At 40.2% G+C, this 21,636-nt stretch overlaps 2 protein-coding genes across 2 annotated transcripts in view; both read left to right on the top strand.

Annotated features, from left to right (window-relative positions):
• LOC140940282 (tectonin beta-propeller repeat-containing protein 1-like) overlaps positions 1–6,419 on the top strand; it is a 54,255-nt gene extending 47,836 nt beyond the window's left edge. The window contains exons 15-18 of the mRNA XM_073389209.1: positions 526–615; positions 2,266–2,372; positions 3,584–3,673; positions 4,157–6,419. Coding sequence (XP_073245310.1) covers positions 526–615; positions 2,266–2,372; positions 3,584–3,673; positions 4,157–4,384 — 515 coding nt within the window. The 3' untranslated portion in view covers positions 4,385–6,419. The remainder of the gene's footprint in view (positions 1–525; positions 616–2,265; positions 2,373–3,583; positions 3,674–4,156) is intronic.
• Positions 6,420–8,629: 2,210 nt separating this feature from the next.
• LOC140940959 (transmembrane protein 186-like) lies at positions 8,630–9,994 on the top strand. The gene has a single exon (XM_073389920.1). The coding sequence runs from the start codon at positions 8,652–8,654 to the stop codon at positions 9,384–9,386; it is 735 nt and encodes a 244-aa protein (XP_073246021.1). The 5' UTR covers positions 8,630–8,651; the 3' UTR covers positions 9,387–9,994.
• Positions 9,995–21,636: the final 11,642 nt, after the last annotated feature.

Raw genomic sequence — 21,636 nt, 5'->3', positions numbered from 1 at the left:
ACGTCTTAGTAAGTTACTCAGTCCAAATCTGTGCACAAACCAAGGATTGGGCACGGTCAAGGAGCTTCCAACCAATCAGCACATAAATAATTTTCGGGTTCCAAAAACCCTCACTTTCAAACCGAGCCTAAGTGTAAACCTCCTCTTGTGATCATAAGTTGTTTTTCCATGGGAATAAAAAATCATTTTCATATCAATAGTTTCTACCTTAGCCTCGCTTTGAAACAGAGGCTTAGGGAAACTTGGAAATGGCCAATTTGTCCTACTATTCACACTGTTTTCTGTCACGGGAGCGTTTTGAAATCTTTTCCCAGAATGGAGCAATTTGAAAACGCTAGTTGCGTGATGACACAAGGAACGACTGCGTAGGAGACAAGGATCGAGGCAGCGTTTTGTTTTCAGACTCGACCGCATTAGCGTTGACGTGTGTTGAGTTTTTGTGTTGCTGAGATTCTCACAATTGCTGCATTTCAATTGGTATCTCATCTAAGTTATATTATTCTTCCCTCCTTTCCCCTTGAACAGGGACAAGATGGTTCCACATTAGCGAAAAGCGTCCTCATCTATATCAAGTGTCCGCTGGAGCGACGTCAGTGTGGGCTCGTGAAAAAAACGGTAAGATTGCGCATCCTAAACACCAGGGGCCGAGTTGTTCAAAGCTGGGTTAAGATAACCCAGGGTTAGTGCGAGATTTGAATTCAGATTTGAAAGCTTAAAAAGCATTTCAGTTTTAATTCTTTTTGTCTACAAGTTGATGATTGGAAGCTCTAAAAATTACTGGGAAAATTATCCGAGAAAATACTTTTGAACACAAGAAAAAGGAAACCGGGGTTAAATTTAACCCCGGGTTAAGCGCTAATCGGCCTTTGAACAACTGGGCCCTGAGTTATACAAGACCAACACTACGCTTAAAAATTAAGCTGCAAGGTATAGTAAAAATGTGGCCAGCTCTGCTTGAATAGACAGTGACGTAATTCTTGTCAAACCTCACACTGTGTATTTTGCGTGGCTATAAATCTTCGTCTCGTTTTGATAGAATATACAAACTCGACGCGACTACTCGTATACATGTAGGTAATAGACCATTTTCATGATGACGTCATTTCGCGACTGCAACCAGTATCCTTCAGGGTTTTGCTTTCTTGTGCAAATTAGCGCTTTTGTCATTTAAACCTCACTGGGATTACCAAATTTAAATATGAAGGGAAAAAAGAAACGAAATGGCCACATGCACATTTCTCATAATGCACCTTATTTGCCCCCCCAAAGATTCTCGTGGGACGGTTGTAATACCCAGGACAAATGAAAAGTAAAGGTTGTGCAAAGTTTTGGGGGGCAAATAAGGTGCATTATGGGAGATGTGCAAGTGGCGAAGTTTTATCACTTGTTTGCCCCCGCGCCCCCGAAATACCACGTGACATTGCGAGCGTGCAAAGATGGCGGGTATCGTGAAAAAAGGTCTGATGCGAGAAAAAATTTTAAATCAAACTTTTCAGAAGCTGCAAAAAAACACTTTCAAGAATTTGCCCTTGCTATGCGCTTTTGTCAGACGCATTTCTTCATTATTGGATACCTTGATTTTAAACATTCCATCTCGTGTTTTTTATATCAAATAACGTAGAACTGTTACTTAAACAAATGTTTTGAAGCCGAGTAGCCGGCTCCTCCAAAGATTTGAGTTTTCCGTCGGTTTATTACGTTTTTCCCTTCTTTTTGTCTTTTTTTTTGCGCGCGCTTTATGCAAACGCTGAGTCATCGCCGCATTCTCGCTGTTTCAATGAAAAGCGTTCTTATTTTTTTAGGCCGATTGAATCAACCTCTTTAGCTCGTATGTTTTGTTTTCCCAATACAGGTCATGTGATAATACTCAAGAGAACTTTTCTTTTCAAATGTCATCTTATTCACGTTCATATGTATGCATAATTTATGAAAAGACAAAGGGCCAAGTTCCCCTGGGACCTCTATTGAGCCAGAACCGTGTATTCTTGGTTTGCAACCTTAACCACGTGACAAGGCGGCCACGTTGGGGGTCAATACAATAGATTATTTTCGCGAAGAATTTACTTGAAAATAGAGTTTAGTTCCAAGAGGAGAAAAATGCTTTTGTTCTTAACCACCAACATGGCCGCTTTGATGTCACGTGCAAACTAGCAATTGACAAGTGAAACTCCCATCGCTTCGAGGCGGCTTTTAGCTCTTGAAGCTATGTGGCTCTGAATACACTTGCTTCGTAACACTGCCTAAATGATTGTGATTTTTTCCCAGGTACATGCTGGTATCGTCAATACATCACTGACTCTTACCCAGAAGGCACCTCGTGGCTGTCTCAGCAATTTAAAGTGACGTCACTCTCAATAGGACCTAATAACCAGGTAAATGCAAACAAAATATACAGATGGGCAATAAGCTACTGCACAGTCCTGTGTTTTTTTTCTAAAAATCCCTCCCTTTGCAAGGCGCGTAATCTCGTACCCAGTTCTTTTATCGACTTCGTCGACAAGAGATCTGGGTACAAGATTACAAGGCGCGTGAAGCGAAGGGCTGGCGTGAAATTCTTGCCGGAAGGGTGCGACCCTCACACGCGAGCTCTCTGTTTTTGTACTCGCTCAAGATCTTTCGTTTGACGATTGCTTGCATTCTCTACCAAGGCAAAAATATGGTAAAGGGCCGACCATTTGACTTTTGAGGTGATTTGGTTCGGGCAAGAATCTTTAGTGGAGATAGAAATTTTTCCCCAACATACAACGGTGTATTTCGCGGTTAGAGACACTCTTTTCAGTGCAGATTTTTTTCCCTTGAAATCAGTCTGCAGGATATCAAGTGGTGAGTCCCTTCGTTTTCAGTTAAAGACGGTACAAAGTTTCAATAATCATTCTGGATACAGTATTTTTTCAGTTTGAGAACAATGTAAACTTCGTAAAACGCGATAATGACTTCACATCGCTATTCGGTTCAACAAGAAAAATGGGTTTAATTAGAAATAGGAGTTGTATTCAGTTCTACTACCTGACGATCGTTTCTGCTTCTTACTGAAACTTTTTCAACGGGAGATAAGTTTGTTGATTCAAATAGTTCCTATAGCTCAGGCACAGCTTTTCAGTTGTCCAGAAGGTGAGAATTGCTATTTACCAGAGACGTTTAAACGGACTGGGACCGTTCGTTACAAGGCAGTTTGGAGACACTGTGATGAAAGTGTTTGCACACCCTAGGAAACTTGAGATTCGCACGTGCTCTGGTCTTGAAACCGCGGGAAGTCTATGTGCCAGTCTCGCCAAGCAGCAATAGTTAGCCTGCGTAGCAAGCGTTTCGCATTGAGATATTGCGCGAAAGTTGGAGCGAGAGCAAAAGAAATGGAAGAAGAGAGGGGGGGGGGGAGGTTTTCTTTTCTGCCCTCCCCTTCCGGGGACATTCCTCTTTTCTTGCTCTCTCGTCCCAACTTTCTCGACCAACTCGCGCGGAAACGCTTGCTACGCAGGCAAAGCAATAATATGTCTTTCGTGGCCCAAAAACACACTGTTTAACTTATTTTCGGTTTTTCAATTTCATCTTGTTATATCTTTGATCTTTTCTTGCTTGCTTTCAGGCTTGGATGATTAACAGAAATGCTATTGAACGGCGTTACAAAGTGACTCAAATTGACCCATTAGGGAGGGGTTGGGAAGTCGTTTTGTCGGTAAGTTGGTAATGTAGCTACCCATTCTGAATCCAGACACTCGATTTTCTGTAGAAGGCTTCCTATGTTATTTTTAAGCCCCACGTTTGTTGAATTCATCTCTGCCTCTTCACAATGCAGCCATTAAGTCGCGAAATAAAAAGCCATGTATTCGGAGGAGGCTTCTTTGCGCTACACAAGGTGGTTCAAACTTTTGAGTCGGTGGATAACATCTTGAAGTATGACCATTCAAATGGAAGCTATTTAGCAATACCTTTTTGTGGTACTGTTTATTATGCTGTACAAGGTGGTTCTAACTTTTGAGCTTATGGATGAAATCATAAATTATAACCATTCAAATGAAAACCACTGAGCAGTCCTTTTCTGTGCCACTGTTTATTTTGCTACACAAGATGGTTCTAAATTTTAGGTGTGTAAATGAAATCATTTAGATGCTAAGTATTGATTGGTTTTAGTGTTAGGCCTTATTTTTCTTGTTAACAGGACCACTGGCGTCACATCAGCGTCAGAGCTGCTTTCGGAACAGAGGAATTTGGCGAAATTGACGAAGCAGAAGAAGCAATCAAAGAAGTTCAATTCTCGCAGCCTAATAGTTTACTGAATCCAGTTGATCTTAGTGAAGTAGATATTTACAGTATGTACAATCGGAATGACACACCGCGAACACCTGCCAGCGAGTTGGACGAGGATGAGTTATATGAGGATACTTAGAGTGAGAATAAATTAGCAAAAGGTGATGATTGAAAATGAGAGCGCATCAGCAATTATTATGAGGAATTTAATCAAGGATACGAATTGTAGCAATATAATGGCATTCATTTTAAAACAAGGGGTTGATGTCCCTCCGTATAACTGTAAGGCCTAAAATTTGAAACAGGTTCTTATTTTCTACAATCTAAAACAATTGTTTGCTATGTGATCAGTGCGTCACTTTTTCTTTCATAAAATACTTCTTAATTGCGCTTTATGGTACTTCGTTTTCTTCAGAAAATAAGGACCTGTTTTTCAAATAGCCTAATTTGCGATAATTACCATTTTTGTAACTAAGAACCTATTCCGTCAAATCGAGAAAGTGTAGTTTCTTACTGGCAGGGTAGTACTTTTTGCTGTTGTCACAATGGTGTCATATGGAATTAGTTATTTCGATCAGTGTGGCTTACATGAATATAGCCTTATTTGTTCCAAAGAATGGAATCCTGTTAATTCTGGGGCCAGCTATATAAATTCTCATTTGTTGCCTCTATACGTCCCCTTTAGAAGTACTGGGAGAGGTTCCTAAAGTATCAGTTAGATTTATCTTGTGTCGATAGGCCATTTGCACTAAGAGGTCATGTGACATCGTTTTTATGAAAATGAAAGTTATATGATTTTGCCTTCGAAAAACGATTAGTGGGTCACATCTTAAACAAAATAATAGTGATTCGGTTTTTCAAACCCGCACCATTTTCTTAAAATGAGTAAGTTCGTAGCTGGTCACGTGACCAAAATGTGATTTTTAAAATTATGAACTACCTCTTTCCGAACACAAATTTTGCACTTAAACTTCAAGGAAAATGTTGAAAAGATGATGTGGTAACGTTTACAGGACATCTGAGCGTAACTATCAAACGTTTAACAAGATAGAAGCAAAAAGTAGTTTTGGCCGCCATGTTGGAGGGCAAGAGTATGCCCTCCAACATGGCGGCCAATACAAATCATACTGCTTTGTTGAATAATCAAAGTGCCATAAAATATCTCCCTTAAAGGCATTTCCCCTCAAATTTCGGGTGTAAGATAATTTTTATGTGCTCAGTCAATTTTTGGCATCAGCAAGATTCCAACTCATCGTTTAAAGAAAGCATAGGTCACGTGACCTCTTAGTGCAACTGGCCTATTGTGTCCTCAGTTGTCACCACTAGTCTGTTGTATCACGCGTTGTGGATATGACAAGGAGAAATTTGATATTATCACTCTTAGTGCTTAAAAGGTTAACACTGAACGGAACAGGTGGATTCTGAAGTTCCGCCTGATGTGTTTTTGTGTGGATATCTGGCGGTCGGCTACTGGTATTAATTGTAAATCGAGAGCGAACAGGATGTGGTTTGGATTTTAGTTCCTCAACGGAAGTCCGTTTTATATTTAAGCCTTTAGGGAGCCTGGTAGGGAGCAGTATGTTGTTTCTCTCTAGTCAGCGTCGTATTGGCCTCTATTTCTTCCCATCTGTTAGCCTGTTCCAGGCTCCAAGATAGTAATGTGCAAAGAGTTTGGAAAACTGATGCAAAAAACTCTCGGGGGCTGGGGAAACAGGAGGCGAGGCCACCCCGTTTCTTGAGATCACGTGCGTCTTATTTTAACGACGTCCCTATATCTAAAGGACGTCCCTATCTAAGAGCCTGGCACAGATTACCCATCTTTGGGAGTGTGACGGTAGGCTCACAGACGAATCCACTTTTCCACATTCGAGTAAGTTTGCAAGAAAATCACGTTGGACAAAAAACAAGTATTTTTATAGTGCGAAAATGCATTTTATACGATAAAAATAGAGTTAGTTATAGTAATTAAAAATGTATTCGAATTTATTCCAAACCAATTGCAATGTTGTAAGAAACTAATAATTATTTATCAAGAAGCTTACTGTTGTACCACAAATTTAAAATATTTAGGTGTTGTAATAGAGCTATTTTCCTCGGTCATATTTTACAATAGATATCCAGCGTAAAATTTGTTAGGAAATAGAATAAAATATATTTCTTGAAGGAAAGTGAAACTTCTCGGTTAAGTTTGTAGTGGTTATTGAAAGAAGTGTGATCATCTTTTGCCTTTCGCGCTTACAATAGACCCCTTTAGCTTGTATGTTTGTTTTCACTATCAAGGTCCCAGGGGAATATGCCCCTTTGTCTTATCATGAATTATGCGTGCATTTGCACGTGAATAACTGACCAAACTTGAAAAAGAAACAGTTCTCTAGATAATTGTTGGCTTTACACTAGAGCTTCAAGTATAATGCAAGTATACGTGGAACCTACTAACTTTGAGGGTGAAATGTACCTGCTTCAGCTTTACTTGGTGACCATTGAGATTGACAGCTTGTACTTCAGGAAATTTACTTTGTCAACAATAGTGAAGCCGTGTTTTCTACAGAGCGACTTAAGATTTCCAAGTGCACTTGAATCAAGTTTTTACTTGAAACTGACTTCGCTTCTAGTACGAAGCCAACAAGTGACAGCTTTTACTTCAAGTAATATACTTTGTCAACAGGTGTGAAGCCATGTTTTCTACAGAGCGTCTTAAGATTTCCAAGTGCACTTAAATCAAGTGCTTACTTGAAACTAAACTCGCTTCTAGTGTGAAGCCAACGATTATTACATGACCTGCATTTGGAAAACAAAACATGCAAGCTAAATGGATCTAATCAACATAGTTGCAACATCTAGCTGTATTATATCGAAGACAACTGACACTCTTTTAACTGTTTCAATCCCCCTCAGACGCATTGCCACGGTTTTATTTGAAAATACCCCCCCCCCCCCCCAACACTTGAATCCTCAAAGTTGAAATAGAAATTCTCCCTTCTTTTCCCATGCATTTCCTACAGAAGAAGTTAGGAGAATTTGTTAAAATATCATGAGAATTAATCCTGAGTGATCATATCGGCTTAATTCTCTTGACCTTGAAGGGACAAATTAAATTCGGAGCAATCACTATTGGGGCTTAAAGGTGTAATGTGTTAATACAACTGAAATAGATCGGGAAATCCCTTCCTAAATGCTTGTTTGTTCCAAAGATCCCGCATTATCCTGGAGGAAGAGACGGGATGCTTCGCAGGTTTAGCTTTTGGGGCTCGGTAGGGTGAACCTCTCACCCTCAGGAACTGCTCTGAAAAAAAGCGTTCCCTGGCTGACAAAGGTCAAGATACAAGCTTCCATATGATGTTTCTCAGAGCGATTCTCGTATGACCGTGAAAAATGTTTCTTCAGCCATTGGAAGAAAAGGTCAAAACATGGACTCTTCGTTTTCCCGCCAAAGAAAACCCAAATATGGAGAAGGCATTGTTCGATTGACTAATCGTGTTGCAGTATGACGTCAAAGTTGATTTCTAGAAAGTTCTCGGGCATAAAGTTTTTTCACCCGAGCGTTCGCTTAACCAACTAAAAGCTACGTGCGTTTGTATCCGTCCCATCAACCAATCAAATTGCTCCCTTTCCGTTCGTTTGTTGTTTTTGTTTTGTTTGCGCGTTTTCTATTCAGGGTCATACGAAAATCGCTCTAACAAAATGACCCCGTTTAGGACAAAGGACAAACGCAGAATTATATTGAGGAGATAGAGGCCATTCGCTGTCCCGTGCCCAGAGTAGGCCACCTTAGATAGTGCCCCGCTGGGTCCTAAATCAAACATCATGAAGAGCTCCTCAGCAGAGCTCCTGACAGCATATCTTTGTCATTTTAGAAATATGCAAACGAAACGAAGATTTGAGGCTAGACTGAGTTCGTTACGAGGCCAAATGAAATAAAAAATCAAAAACAGTCTTAAAAGTAGAGAAGAAAGCAGGTTCGTGATAACTCTCGATTTGATGTCTTCTTTCAAGGGATATCACAAGCCAGCCTATGATTACGACCCGAAGTGCAAATAAAAAGACAAAGGCGTAAGTCAAGGAGGCATGAACTACTCCCCAACCCTAGTACCGAAACTTATAAACCTCCAAGCACAATTCGACCCGAAGTTGTGGTAGGGCCAGAGCATCAAATGGGTCCAAAGAAATGCCAAAAGACTGGAAGAAGAATCAAGCTCCATCTTTGTGCAAAGCCATTGTTTAATAAATTAATGGAATTAGCTTTGCCATCACTTTTTTTTGCTTTTCTATAGGCCTTTTGGCCTTCATAGCCCAAGACACAATATTTCGGGATACATGAAGAGTATAGGCGGCATGTTCTCTGTCAGCTGTACTGCGGGCTCCAGCACAAATCCCAAGTCGTGAAACAGTCGTGATTGTTTTTTGAAATGTTTCGAACCTCAAGAATTGCAACAAATTGTCTTCTTTTGAGACGCTCCTTGCAGTTTAAGACTTTCGACGGTTCTTCAAACTCCTATTTTAACTGTTTATGTGGACGAAAGCTGCATGTACCATCTAGAAGCATTTTAATTTTGTTATCATCGAACTTCGGTTGTGGACGCCGCCATGCTCGAACTGTTGAAGAAACATCCAGGAAATCTTTATCAACATTGACTCCCTCGCCAGAAGACAGTCTTCTACTTTATCGCTTTAAATGGATCAAACACTTACGCTTTATATCAAGAGTTAAGATCTTACACGTAGCTGTTGTTTCTGCTCTCACGTGGCCAATGAGCTACTGGTATTCCAGCGGGATTATATCTTTTCCAACTCTTGTTTGTGCTATTGCAGGAGCTGCAGGCACAACCGCTGGGTTAGTTGCTCTAAGTTTTTTCTTCCGTCGAGTTGTTGGAGAGATTTCATTCCATGAAGATTCGCAGTCAGTTATCATTTCCAGCTTGACTTTTTGGGGGAATCGACGCAATAGAATTCTTCCCCTCTCCAGCCTCGTTCCACTCTGCGACTCTGGAATTGACGTGAAGAACACTTTTCACAGGTTAGAGTTGTATGATTCCAAGGATATTTATCTTCTGAACTTGCGGCATTGCAAGATCTTTGATGAAGCTTTCTTTAGTGTCACTGGATTGCATGTAGACCAAACTGCAGCGACATTGAGAAAATAGCACATTTTTAGAAATGTGAAAATTTCAGACACTTGCTCTTCCAGAATTGCCATTGCTATTGTTTAATTTTTTGATTTGGCTGTTGAATTACCCACAAACAAACTCAGCAAGCCCAATGATAGTCCATTTTGGTGTATTTTTGAAGGCTAGTTTTGCTTCTGGGGGTAAAAGGAACACACATCTCCTTTTTAAATATCCAGGATGCAATCTGCATGCAATTCATGGATGAAAAAGGGTAGAAATTGACTGGTTGGTAACACTCTGTGACAGATATGAACCATATGGGCTGTGATATAAAATTATTGTAAATAGTGTTAAGTGGACTACAAGCGGGGAGCCTCTCATTTTCCCTCAGGGATAGTAGAGCGAGTAAAACGTGAGCACGTGTGAAAATCATCCCACTCGAGAAAGGCAAGATGTGGCAGGGTGATTTTCATGCGTGCTTGCATATCGCTCGCTCTACCATCCCTGAGGAAAAATGAGGGACTAAATCCTAGTCTAATAGTAAAGTGGAATATGAATCAATGGTCCAAGCTCGAATATTTTCAACATCACCTTTTGGTGTTGTAAAATTAGAAATGGCTGCTATTAATAAAACATTGGTAGCCCTGAAAAAAAAAGCACTATCATACACACTCAGGGACACTTTGTGTAATGTCTTGTGACAGGAACCTTATTCATGATACTCACTAGCCTGCATGAAAGTTAGAGCGGAAGCAAAAAAAAATGAAAGGGGAAGGGGAGAAGAGGAAAGGCTTGCCTGCAAACCCCACAATTCTGAAAAAAACGCCCCTTGATATTTCACGGTTTGGTTCATTTGTAAATTGATAGATAACAAATAGATTACCAGATTTGAAAAAAATTTTGTTCCCTAAAACATGCTCCATGCGATTGCAAAACTGTAATAAAAAGAAGCTTTACTTTGAAAGAAGGTTGAAACTCTAAGCGATTGCTGCAGAATTTCTTGTTCTTTAAAGCTGAGTTAAAATTTTAACGTTATGTGGCTTTATCTCATCTGAAACCTTGACAAAACGTCGCGAAGAAATGATTTGTCTGGAACAATTCACTCCGCCAGCTATGAGTTTTGCAGAGCAGCTGCTCTCCATAGGCCAGGCAGTGTCGAAAAGTTCATTACAATACATGCCGCTCAATTTCCAATCACTTGTCCATGGTGGCTCTAGCTGGTGTCTAGTACTTGATGTTCTGATTTACGTTGATGTTATCTCTAACAAACAGTCCATTTTTTCCAGTCAGATACGCACCCTGACATTCCCAATAAATTGGCCTTCACTAGTCTCCACTGCTCGATCTCCAGTGATACTTTTGATCGAAGAGACTTTGCACAAACATGATTCAAATAAATATCAGACCAAAGCATTTGTAATCTGTGACCACAAATCAGATCAGACCAGATCTGCGACACACGTAAACAAAACATACCTGGTTTGATTGATGTTTCGAGTGCTAAGTAATCAACACTACCAGTACCGCAACAATCAAAAGCTGCGTTCGTGGGTGAACGTAGTTTTTCAAAATCGTGCGGTTTGTGGGCAAGCGTTTCCTTCGCTCCCTTCCCCCTCCCCCATAATTTTTTTTTTTTTGCTCTCGTCCCAACTTTCTCGACAAACTCATGTGGAAACGTTTGCTGTGCAGGCTAGATACTCACCAACTTTGCACACACCTTAGGACTGATGGGATAAAAGCAATGTCACTTGGTTTCTCAGGGGGTAATACCTAGATGACAAGGCTCAAAGGGGCAAATTATAAAGAAAGTAGAGTGGAAGTAATATTTAAAGCAAATGTTAATCTCACTTACAACGTAAACTTTAGAAACTATAAACACCAACTAATTACAACACTTTGGCCCTCTATATGGCTGCTGGACAGAAGTCATTAAATTGGTGACTTTTACTACAATTTCAGTTGCAGTCAAACCCCAATAATAGGGATATTTAAGGGGCCATAGAAACTCACTGTATTAACAGGGTTTCCATATTAAGCATGTCATGAACTTTTAAAGTAAAAAAAATTCCTTTTATGGGAACAAAATAATACTAAAGAAATTGAAGACTGAGAACATAAGCATCCTCAAATTAAAAATCTCTAACCATAACAAAGCCAACATTCCCTGGACTGATTCCACAGAAACGCTCAAAAATCGCTCATCTCTATGAAACTTGATCAAAACAGCTTTCTATCGAACTTGTTTGATACCAGAAAAATAGTCTGAAATTCATGTCTACAAATCATCCTATCCGGTGTACTGTAGGACTGGGAACATCAAACATGCTTCAACTGAGTTTTTTTTATACCTTCACAGCAGACAATTGAAGTGTTCACATTAGCGAGGTTGACTTTCTATGAGAATCTGTGTATTGGGCAAGAAACAACATTGTCTGCATTAAAGGGAGTTCATATTAAGTGTGTTGATTTAGACAAAATGTAAAGACATTCGGCAAGGACAAAGAAAACTGTCCGTAATAACTAGGCGTCCTTGGAGATCCTGAATGTTTCTTAGAGAAACAAATAATATGCAAATTTCATTTTAAATTCAACCATGAAAGTGTACTAAATTTGGCCCTCGAGATGAGCTCTAGTTAGTTACTAATGTTATTGCTTTTTGTCTATTGTTTCGCTCACCCTCTCTCAGTCAATTGATTTAAGCAATACTGCTAAGCATAATGATTAAGTTAAAATTAAAAGATTTTTGAGTCGTAAAATGTCACTCTCTCTTCTGGATAATATCTTACTCATTCCTGCCTGGACTGGGTGGGAAACAGGTTGTTGTTGTAGTTTTTGTAGTAAAGTTAATGAAAATGTCTGTACTGGTTAAATCTAGTATTCTGTCATAAAACAAGATGACTTTTTTACTGAAAAGAAAATTCCAAATGAGAAAAAGGAAAGGAAATTTATGCCCTGCTTATGTTTCATTTTAAACGTATCACAATGTTTAACAGAATTTTAGTCTTAGTGAGTTTGCATGTTTCTTCCATTCTAATTAATCAAGATGAAAAATCTGTGCTAGAAGCAGAATTATTTTTTCTTTATTTTAATTTTTTAAAGTACTTCGAGTCATGTGTCACCTTGTTGAAATATATTTTTACTCCCGGACTGTCAACCATTGAAATCAGTATCATTTAAATCTTTCTGTACTTCGAGTTTAACAAATGTAACAGTTTTTCATTTGTCAAGTTCCTCCGTCACTTAAACGCTAGTTTATTTCAGCACTGACTTCAACTAATAGACTATCTCTCACCTAATCCTGGAAATTACGCACTGATAAGCTATTTAATTAAATGTGGAATAGAACCTTGAAACTGGAATTGTAATAGTAAACGGTGTAATTAAATGGATTACCAGCTACAAAGAAGAGAAAATTCAAATGATTTCGTTAAGGAACGAACTGCCCTAAGCGTGTACATAGGAGTAAATTAATTAAGTTAAGACGCATCGTAAATAGATTTCTAAGCCTTACTTAATTGAATAATAATAACTAAGCATTTAGCATGTTGTAGGCATTTTTTCTGATAATTACTAAGCATTATTTTAGCATGTAACCATTTTTGTCTGATTCTGCTTACAAGCCGCCAATTACTTAATTTTTGTATTCATATTTTTAAGCCTCGATGAATTAATTATGATTTATAAGTTTCAATTGTAACAGGTGTCAATGATTTTAAAGTATTATTGACATCAGGGGGGAACGTAAATAATATTGGACTTGTTATTTTTTTGCACGTTAAAATTTAGAGCTAGAGGCATTAATGATCAAACGTTTTGGAAACGATAGATAAAAATCCACACCAATTCAAAATGGATAGTTTAATAGACATACCACCTGAAGAAAATCCGGAAAATATGCCATCAGCCACTGAGGAACTGCTGCAAATTATGGAAGATTTTGCGGACTACATCGACAAATTTATGTTTGAAATTGTTACTTTACTGGCTGTTGTTGACTCCGCGATGGGGCTGATAAAAGACGTCTTGGGACTTTTTGGTTTCGAGGGTTGGAAAATGGCGTTTTTTCCTACGTTTTCTTTTATTGTGACAACTGGCGTGTTTCTCTTTGGCGCGAAAAAGAGAAAGGGAAAGCGAGACTCGCCTGAAGCGCCTGAAGGCCTGGCGGAGGCGTTTGACGCTATTGAGGATGTAATGGAGGTGGTCGAAGACGTGGCGGAAGGGTTGGAGGAAATAGAAAACGAAGGTGGCGGGGATGATGGGGATCTAGGTAAGGCTTTGGGAGATGTGGTAGGAAGTAGTGTTAGTCTTCCGATGGGAGCTTCAGTTGGAGATATCCAAGGAATAGTGAGCAGCGAGAATGGAAATGAGAATGGACAAGATGACCCAAACACTGTTAACACCCCTACTGATGGCAATCAAAATATTGCACGCAAGGTAATCGCGGTTGCTGTTCTTGCAGCTGGGATTTTAGCAAAGCTCAAGAAGAAAAGAGGTGAAGGCCAGGAGGAAGATGTGCCAACCACCGACGCACAAACCGGAGGTGAAGGAAGCTCTAGAGATGTTCAAGGACAGGAGGCGGGAGTCGGGCCGGAGATGCCGCAGAGAAATTTACAACAAGGTGAATGGCAGTCCGGGAAGGCGCCCGCAAAAACAGGTGCTTTAGATTTTACATCAGTTAACCACAATCTGCATGCTTCAAACACATGTGGGTTAAACGACTCGGTGGTTGTTGACTTAAATCCCTTAGAACATGGAAAAAGATTTGCGGAAATTGATTGGCAGAATGCAGCAAAAACGAATGTTATTTCCGCTGAACGGCATCTTAGATGGAGCTCCAGGCAGATAGCAAAAGGTGTTGAACAAGGTGCATCGGAGATTACGAGTGGTTTTGAAGGGACTTCATTACCAGAAACAAGCTTTAACTTGAAAGATAACTTTAGGAGTGCAACGCTCCTCGGCGAAGATACCCAAGTTTCGGAGCTTCTGAAGAAGAGCCCCGCTGAAATGGCGTCTGGAATGGTCCAGAATACCACTAATATGGCTGGCTCGGCTATACAAGGTGCAGATCAGCAGGCACGTAAAGGAATTGAGGAAACTCGAAAGAAGTCCGGAAGTATATTGCACATTGCCATTAGACTTGTTCGACTTGTTGTTCGGGTTGTAAACAAAAAGAAAGGAGGGTCGTCTGCTAGTAGTCAAAAAAGCGAGGATAGCACTGGGAAAGCTGGTTCGACTGACATAAAAGGATCGACTGTTTCCTTAGAAAGCGATTCAGTTTATTTTGATTGCGTTTCCACTACACCAGCACAAACACAGCGGTATGGAACTCGGTACGAGTCGTGCAAATCACTGATGTCCACAGGCACACAAACTGACCGCGATAACATACAGCCTCATTATCGAAGCGAGCCACATCTTTTGTTCCAGGATTCTATGGGAATGTTCGCCCATGAACCGAGAGTATCGCCCTGGGAAAACTTGCGCAGATCCTTTCTTAGCATGCCAGATAATGCATTGTTGGAAATGAGACACGCTGCCGATGAGGAGATGAAACTTAGAGGCGCAGCGAGCGAGCGGTTAAAACCGGTCAATAAGAATGTGGACCTGAGACCAGCTTGGCTAGGTTCTCGAGATGAAATGGCGCGCCGAGCCAATGAAACTCTTCTCCACATTTCCTCGCCTTTTCTAGGCCACGATCAGCCGGGTCCAAGCTCTGATGGCTACACAAGAGCTCAAAATCACGGCTTAGATGCACCGGTGATTTTGCATCGAGGTAAAGATTCAGAAACACCTACATGGGTGCAGAAAACAGCTACCCCAACATATTTACATGAACGAGACAAAGCAGAAAGCTATCCAGTGATAAGTTTTCGTGATGCTGAAAGACCGGCAGGAGAAGATAATGATGAGGTCAGAACTGAAGGCTCTGGTCATGGGAAATCACCTGTATGGGATCGAGGTAGAAGCCCAAGTAGACAGACCGATTACAGCAATGATCATACTTTCGAACGGAACTGGGATAACGACGCGAAGAGCTTAGATGATGGTTCTGATGTTTATAGAGATCGCGGAAAGCGTCCTCGAGAACGCAAAATGCCGAGTGCTCCGAATAAATGGCAGGGACCTGACTTAGATGACGAACCCTACGCAAAACCTCGTCGCCAGGATCGTGACATCAGGAGCCGAGACAAAGTCCCAAGAGAACATAACATTCGAAGTTCATCGTCATACGAAGGTTTAGAAGAATACGAAGATAGAAAAACACGTGAGCAATTTCACAGTGAGGACAGTCCAAAACGTCAGAGTGGTTCTCAGCGTATGAATGGCAAGCCTGATAAACTGCGGCGCTCAGTGTCTTATGATCTGACGGAAGATGAATTTGTATTAGAGGGTGAAGATTTGCGTCTAGATAGTGATCAGAGTTTAGGACGGTTCGCGTCCAATGCTAGGGTTTCTTCTAAATCAAACCACGGAAAACATCCTATGGAGGTGTCGCCCTCGAAATCTCGCCCTGTTGAACGTGTAACGTCACAAGAAGTAAGTCGTGACGGACAAGCTTATTTTTCCAAACCTCGGGAAACATATTCCCCAGCACCACCATCTGAATCGTCAGGAAGCGTAGAATCTGCGCGAAGTCAAAGGCGATCAAACATGTCTTTGTCAAGTGTACGCTTTGCAGACGAAGAGCCGTGTGCAAGAGCTGGAACTGACAGCCGCATAAGAAGAGACAAGAGTCAGCGAGGAAAGTACAATAGCAATTACTTATTCCAGCAACCTATGAAACAAGGTGGTCTACGCGACTCCCTAAAAAAACGCCGAAACGGACGATGGAACAGTGCGGTTTGTTTAACAGGTCACCAAAAAGCACCAGAGCTATACACGAAAGATGATTACATTTCTGACGAACCTGATTCACCTAGAGCTCGTTGTGGAAATCGTACAGGAATAAACAGGGGTCCGTCGTTTAACAGACTTAGTCGCGGTCCATCGACAATAATTCGGACTCGGTCGGCAAATTACCTCGGAGATGATGAATCGGAAGAGAGGGCATAGTTGTTTGGTTCGGGGGTTAAGTTCGAAGCTTAAGTTAAATTTTAACAAAACCCTAGCATTCGGTAAGGCATGGATGAGGCTGAACGACGAGCTTAAAGTGGCTATGTCACGAGGATAGTACTGTTTCAGATCAATTCTGTGCTATAGTCATTACTTAGTGCCTTTACCCATATTTTTTTTGAGGGTTGTCCAATGCTGTCGACTAGAATCCAGTCGTATCCCCTTGTTTTCCATCAGAAAACCGGACAAGTCCTACCAGGTGTATTGGATCTGTTGGACACGAATAGATTCCAATGGAAAAGTTCATTTTCTATTCACGACAGACTTAGACAAATTTCACTGGTGTCGGATGAGGGGGTGGAAAGTCGTTCCGATGGAGTCCATCGGATCCACTGGACACGAATAGATTGCCCTCCGTCGAAGCAGACAACAGGAAACAGTTTCAATGCCTAAATATAGTAACAAAACTGGACCATTATTTTTGGAACTCAGTTGATGCAAAGACAAGTTTTACCGTTTTAAAAAGATAGCAGATAGCGTGACAATAGCCCCTTTAACAGCAACAATGATCGCTTCCAATCATAGTTGCCATTATAGACACTACGATAAAAAGTTGTGCATTTTCTGTTGTCTAGAATAAACAAACTCGACCACAAGTTTTTGTATTGGTAGATTTACGCTTGAAAGGGTCTTGGCGCTGTTCACGTAACGTAAGAGGAATTTGTTCCAAATTTTTACACCACTTCTAGAAAAAGATAATAATAGCTGATCGCATGATTGAGTCTAGATCTCTGGACATAAAAATTACCTGCGGCAGAAAATCTGATATAATGAGAGGGGATCATATGTTAGAACGGACGAACAATTCAGAAATTATAGAAGGAGCCCGGTTATTGGAGATATCATGCATTAGGATAGCCGAATATTTAAAGTACAGCATATTCAGAGGCAAAACACCAGACCTGGCAAACAGAGGTATAGCATAAGCTCTGCTGTCAGAAAAGTACATTAACCGTAACATACAAGCTAGAAAGGTCTATAACCCAACAAGATCAAACAAGCAATTTTAAAATTTGGATTTAAAGTTCACGATTCCAAGGACTGTAAATAACGGATATTATGGTTTAAACTAATTTATGCAATTTAATTTGATCCGTTTATAAACAGCCAAAAAATAAAACTTGGTATTTTAAGTAGCCTGGCACCGTTTTCTAGTCACCTTTTGTCAAAAAAATAAATAAATAAATAAAAAATAGAGCGGCATAAAATGTTGTTTGCATGCGGGCTTTTGTTTTTTAGGTGTAAAAGTTGTCTATGATCGACACTTACAATTGATGGCATTATAACTGGTACAAAGGTAGTGGTACCACACCAAGAGTGGGATAATTTCTTAGGTTCACAATAGACCTCTTTAACTTGTATGTTTTGTTTTCCCAATACAGGTCCCAAGAGATCTTGACTATTTGTCTTTTCGTAAGTTACCATAAAATTCCGAAAATAAGCCCCGGGGCTTATATTTTTCAAAAGCCCTTTTTGAGGGGCGGCTTATCTATGGAGGGAAATTTTCGTTTCAAAATCGATTGGGCTAGCCTTATAGTTGAAAGTAAATTTATCGTTTTTGCTTTGTTTTACTTTGTATTTGAGGGTAATTTTCCAAGTACAAGCCCCCGGGGGCTTATATTTGGAGGGGGGATTTAACGGAGGGTTTTTTTGCGTTACCGGTTTGGGGGGCTTATACATGGAGGGGCTTATTTTCGGAATTTTACGGTATGCGCGGATATGCACGTGAATTAGACAGAGTTCTGTAGAGTATTATCACATGACCTGTAGTGGCAAAACAAAACTTTCAAGCTAAAGAGGTCTATAACAACATTATTTTTAGTAGTTTCTGGGGGGGGGGGGGGGGCAATGACGGCTATCATTAGTATGTGTAATCAAATGGTGACGAGTGAAATTAGGGAATAATTTCACGAGTATACCATTTGATTACCTATTAACATCATGGGTGACGAATTACGTTTAGCAATCTTGGATTTTTGACATGTTTATCCTGGATCGTATCGATCGAGAACTCCACTCTCTCAAATGTTTAGACCTTAAATTTGGCTTATAAAGTTCAGAATTTTTCAGACTATTTTGGCAAAATACCTGTTAGAATCCTTCTTGATGTTCTCTTGTGTGTTCAGGTTTTCTAAAGGGTCTTTTTGTGCCCTGACATCTTCATTCACGGCATTTTAAAACTTCATCGCCATCTTGACACTGAGACGTACGGAAGGTTGCCATGGCAATTTTGTAATTTCACATGTGAAATTACAAATTAACGCTGAAATTTCGTGCCAAAATTAAGGAGTAATTCGTCACCTATGATATTATGGTTTGAACATCCACTTAAGGGAGACAGCAAAAATTTTACCAGATAGCACAAAAGGCTGATAAACGGCACGGGAGGAAGATTTCAGCAATGTCATGTTAAAAAAAAAAACAACAAGAAAAAAAATTGTTAATATAAAAACGAAAAACTAATGAAGATTCCTTTCATTTCAATCTCAATCGAAAGTGATAGTTTTTAAATCATATTTGGTGCATTAAAATATATCACTTTACAACTCCTTCTAAATATTTCTCCGTTTCTGATTGGCTCATTAAATCCCACGGCTAATTCTTCATAACCAGCTAGCGTTGACCAAATTTAGAAGACTTTTGCGATATCCGGAAAATGACGTCAATAGTACAAGATAATTGCCAGAAAAAGGGACGACAACCGAGAAGCCCTTGGAACGAGGTTGCGTTGCTTTCGTACACCTGTTTAAAATGGCGGAACATTTCACACAATTCGCGAAGAAATAGCCGGACCGGCTACTGCCTGAAACATAGCAAGAACAGCAAGAATACATACCTTTATTAGCCCGGGCCACGACTAGAACTGGATATGTAGTTTCCTGTAATCTGATTGGCTCAGACCCTCAACTAAAACATTGAGTTGACTGCGAAAGGTCTAAGTTCGACATAAATGTCCCTACTTCGAAGCAGGGCACGCTTTGGCTACGATTTCCATGAAAATCAGCCGTAGCAATACGGAACCGATTAATCGAGACAATTTAATGTGCCATAGGTTTCGATTTACAAATATCAAGATGTTAATGATCAAAGAAGATTTCTGTAAAAATTCTTGGACTACTGATAATATGTCAAGAGACCCGAGGCAACTGTAAGGCACCGATCTAAAGGGAAGAATTAGGAATTTGACTGTACCGATACATTTTAAGTGGATACGTTTTTAAAAAGTCGTATATTAGGAGTACCGAGAAATAGGCAAACGAAGACGGGAACTTAAACATCGTTCGAAGTAAGCCTGTTTTAGCTTCTTTTTATACCGGGAATTATTTTGAATGAATAGTGAAACAGTTATTGGATTCGGCTTTTGTATGATCTGAAAAATTAAGAAGATCGCGGGGGGTGTTATTCGCCTTTGTCTTCGGCCTCGACGGATAAAACCCTCCTGAATCTGCATAATTCCTTCAGACCATACGCAGACTCATCGAATAATTTCTATAGTTTTTTGATTGTATTTGCTTAACCTTAGGCGTCTTGATCCCTGTCTACACGTATCCGGATATTTTTGAACCTGCAACTTTTTCTTTCCAGATTCAAAAATTTCCACGTCCACACGTATCCGTGTTCAAATCGAATTTGCCCGTCCACGACCGTCCATACGTATCCGACACGTATCCGGATTCACTCTAGTATCCAGGAATCCTCTGGGAATTTTGGCAACAGAGCATGGGTCGTAAGGCGCGTGATATGCCTTTCACGGCAAAGAACTGGGCTCGATCTTGTTACGTCACCGGATAAAAAAAACATCCGGATTTAGCGTCCACACGATTCCGGATTCATAGCGTATTCAAAAATTTCCACTCTGGAGAGCGGATTAAAAAAGATGCGGATTCGTATGGCGGATTAACCGGATACGTGTGGACGGAAGCTGAATCCGGAAAGAAAAAGTTGCGAATTTAAAAATATCCGGATACGTGTGGACCGAACCTCAGTATCACGCATATCTTCTCAGGACCCGACCTTGACATTTCTATTTAAGTTGCACTAATCTAGGCCCTGTCAAGTAACCTTCGCCTGCGCCAGGCTCTCAAGTAGGAACGTCGCGAAAATAAGACGCGTATGTTCTGGAGGCGCTGACCACCTCCTTTTTAACCAAACTAGCCCCCGCGGTTGCCCCTGCGTGTTTTTCGCATCACTATAGGGACTTTACGTTCCGACGACGCGATGGCAGCGAAAACCTCGCTTAAAAAGAGAATTTACGTTCTTTCAGCCTTGATGGCAATTATTCCTACCCATTTCCTTTATCAAAAGTAGGCGAGCCCCCTGGAGTTGAATTCTCAGGATCTCTATCCAAGTTCAGAGAGAGAAATTCTTCATTTGCAAAATGGCCTTTAATACACCTTGCTTGCCCCCCAGAACTTTGCATAATCACGCTGGGAAAAAAAGTGGTAAAAATCGGCCAAAAGATTGAGTGGGGGCGTGATAGGCACAAAACATTTTTGGAGTTCTTGGGGCTATAACTTTCTTTCCTTTAAGGGCATGACACTGAAATTAATACAGGCAACAATACTTCACTCCAGGAAAATTTTGGAATAGGCGTTTTGTTGGTAGAGAGTCACGTGACCCTCTAGTGGCCAATTAAAAAATCAAAATTCCCAAAGACTTCTCCTCCAAGAGAATTAAACCTGAAAGTGTGATACTTTGCACAAATATAGTGCACATAAAATTAAAGAACTTGTCCGATTTGGAATCTCAAATTTCATTTTTGTGACGTCACAACTGATGACGTCACAAAATGGACTTTTTGGTCATGCGCAGTACTAACCCAAAAAATGTAGAATTTGAAAGAAAAACTTAAGACAAATAGAAAGTGAAAGTCTCAACTCATTATCTTCTATAGTTTAAGAGATATTTGTGACATTCCACGCATATTTTTAAACAAACTTTGGACACATTTTGTGGCCGATTTTTAGCACTTTTTTTCCCAGCGTGAATCTTTGTTTGTCATTTCTGCTGGGTATTACATTCGTCTTAAGAGAAATGAAGAACAATGCTTTTCCAAAATTTGAAGGGGCAAACAAAGTGTATTATGGGTGATGTGCAAATAACGAATAAAATTTCGTCGTCGCTTGTTTACGTCCTCCATAAAATATAAAATTAGGCAATTTCACGTCGTGGT

This window comes from Porites lutea, chromosome 6 (assembly GCF_958299795.1).
Source record: "Porites lutea chromosome 6, jaPorLute2.1, whole genome shotgun sequence".
NCBI classification, from domain to species: Eukaryota; Metazoa; Cnidaria; class Anthozoa; order Scleractinia; family Poritidae; genus Porites; species Porites lutea.
Note: the sequence above shows the minus strand (reverse complement) of the source record. Positions and strands in the feature narration are given on the sequence as shown.

What these genes read in the sequence shown, in the direction of transcription:
- LOC140940959 (XM_073389920.1), top strand. Translation starts at nt 8,652, where the DNA reads ATGTTTCGAACCTCAAGAATTGCAACAAATTGTCTTCTTTTGAGACGC.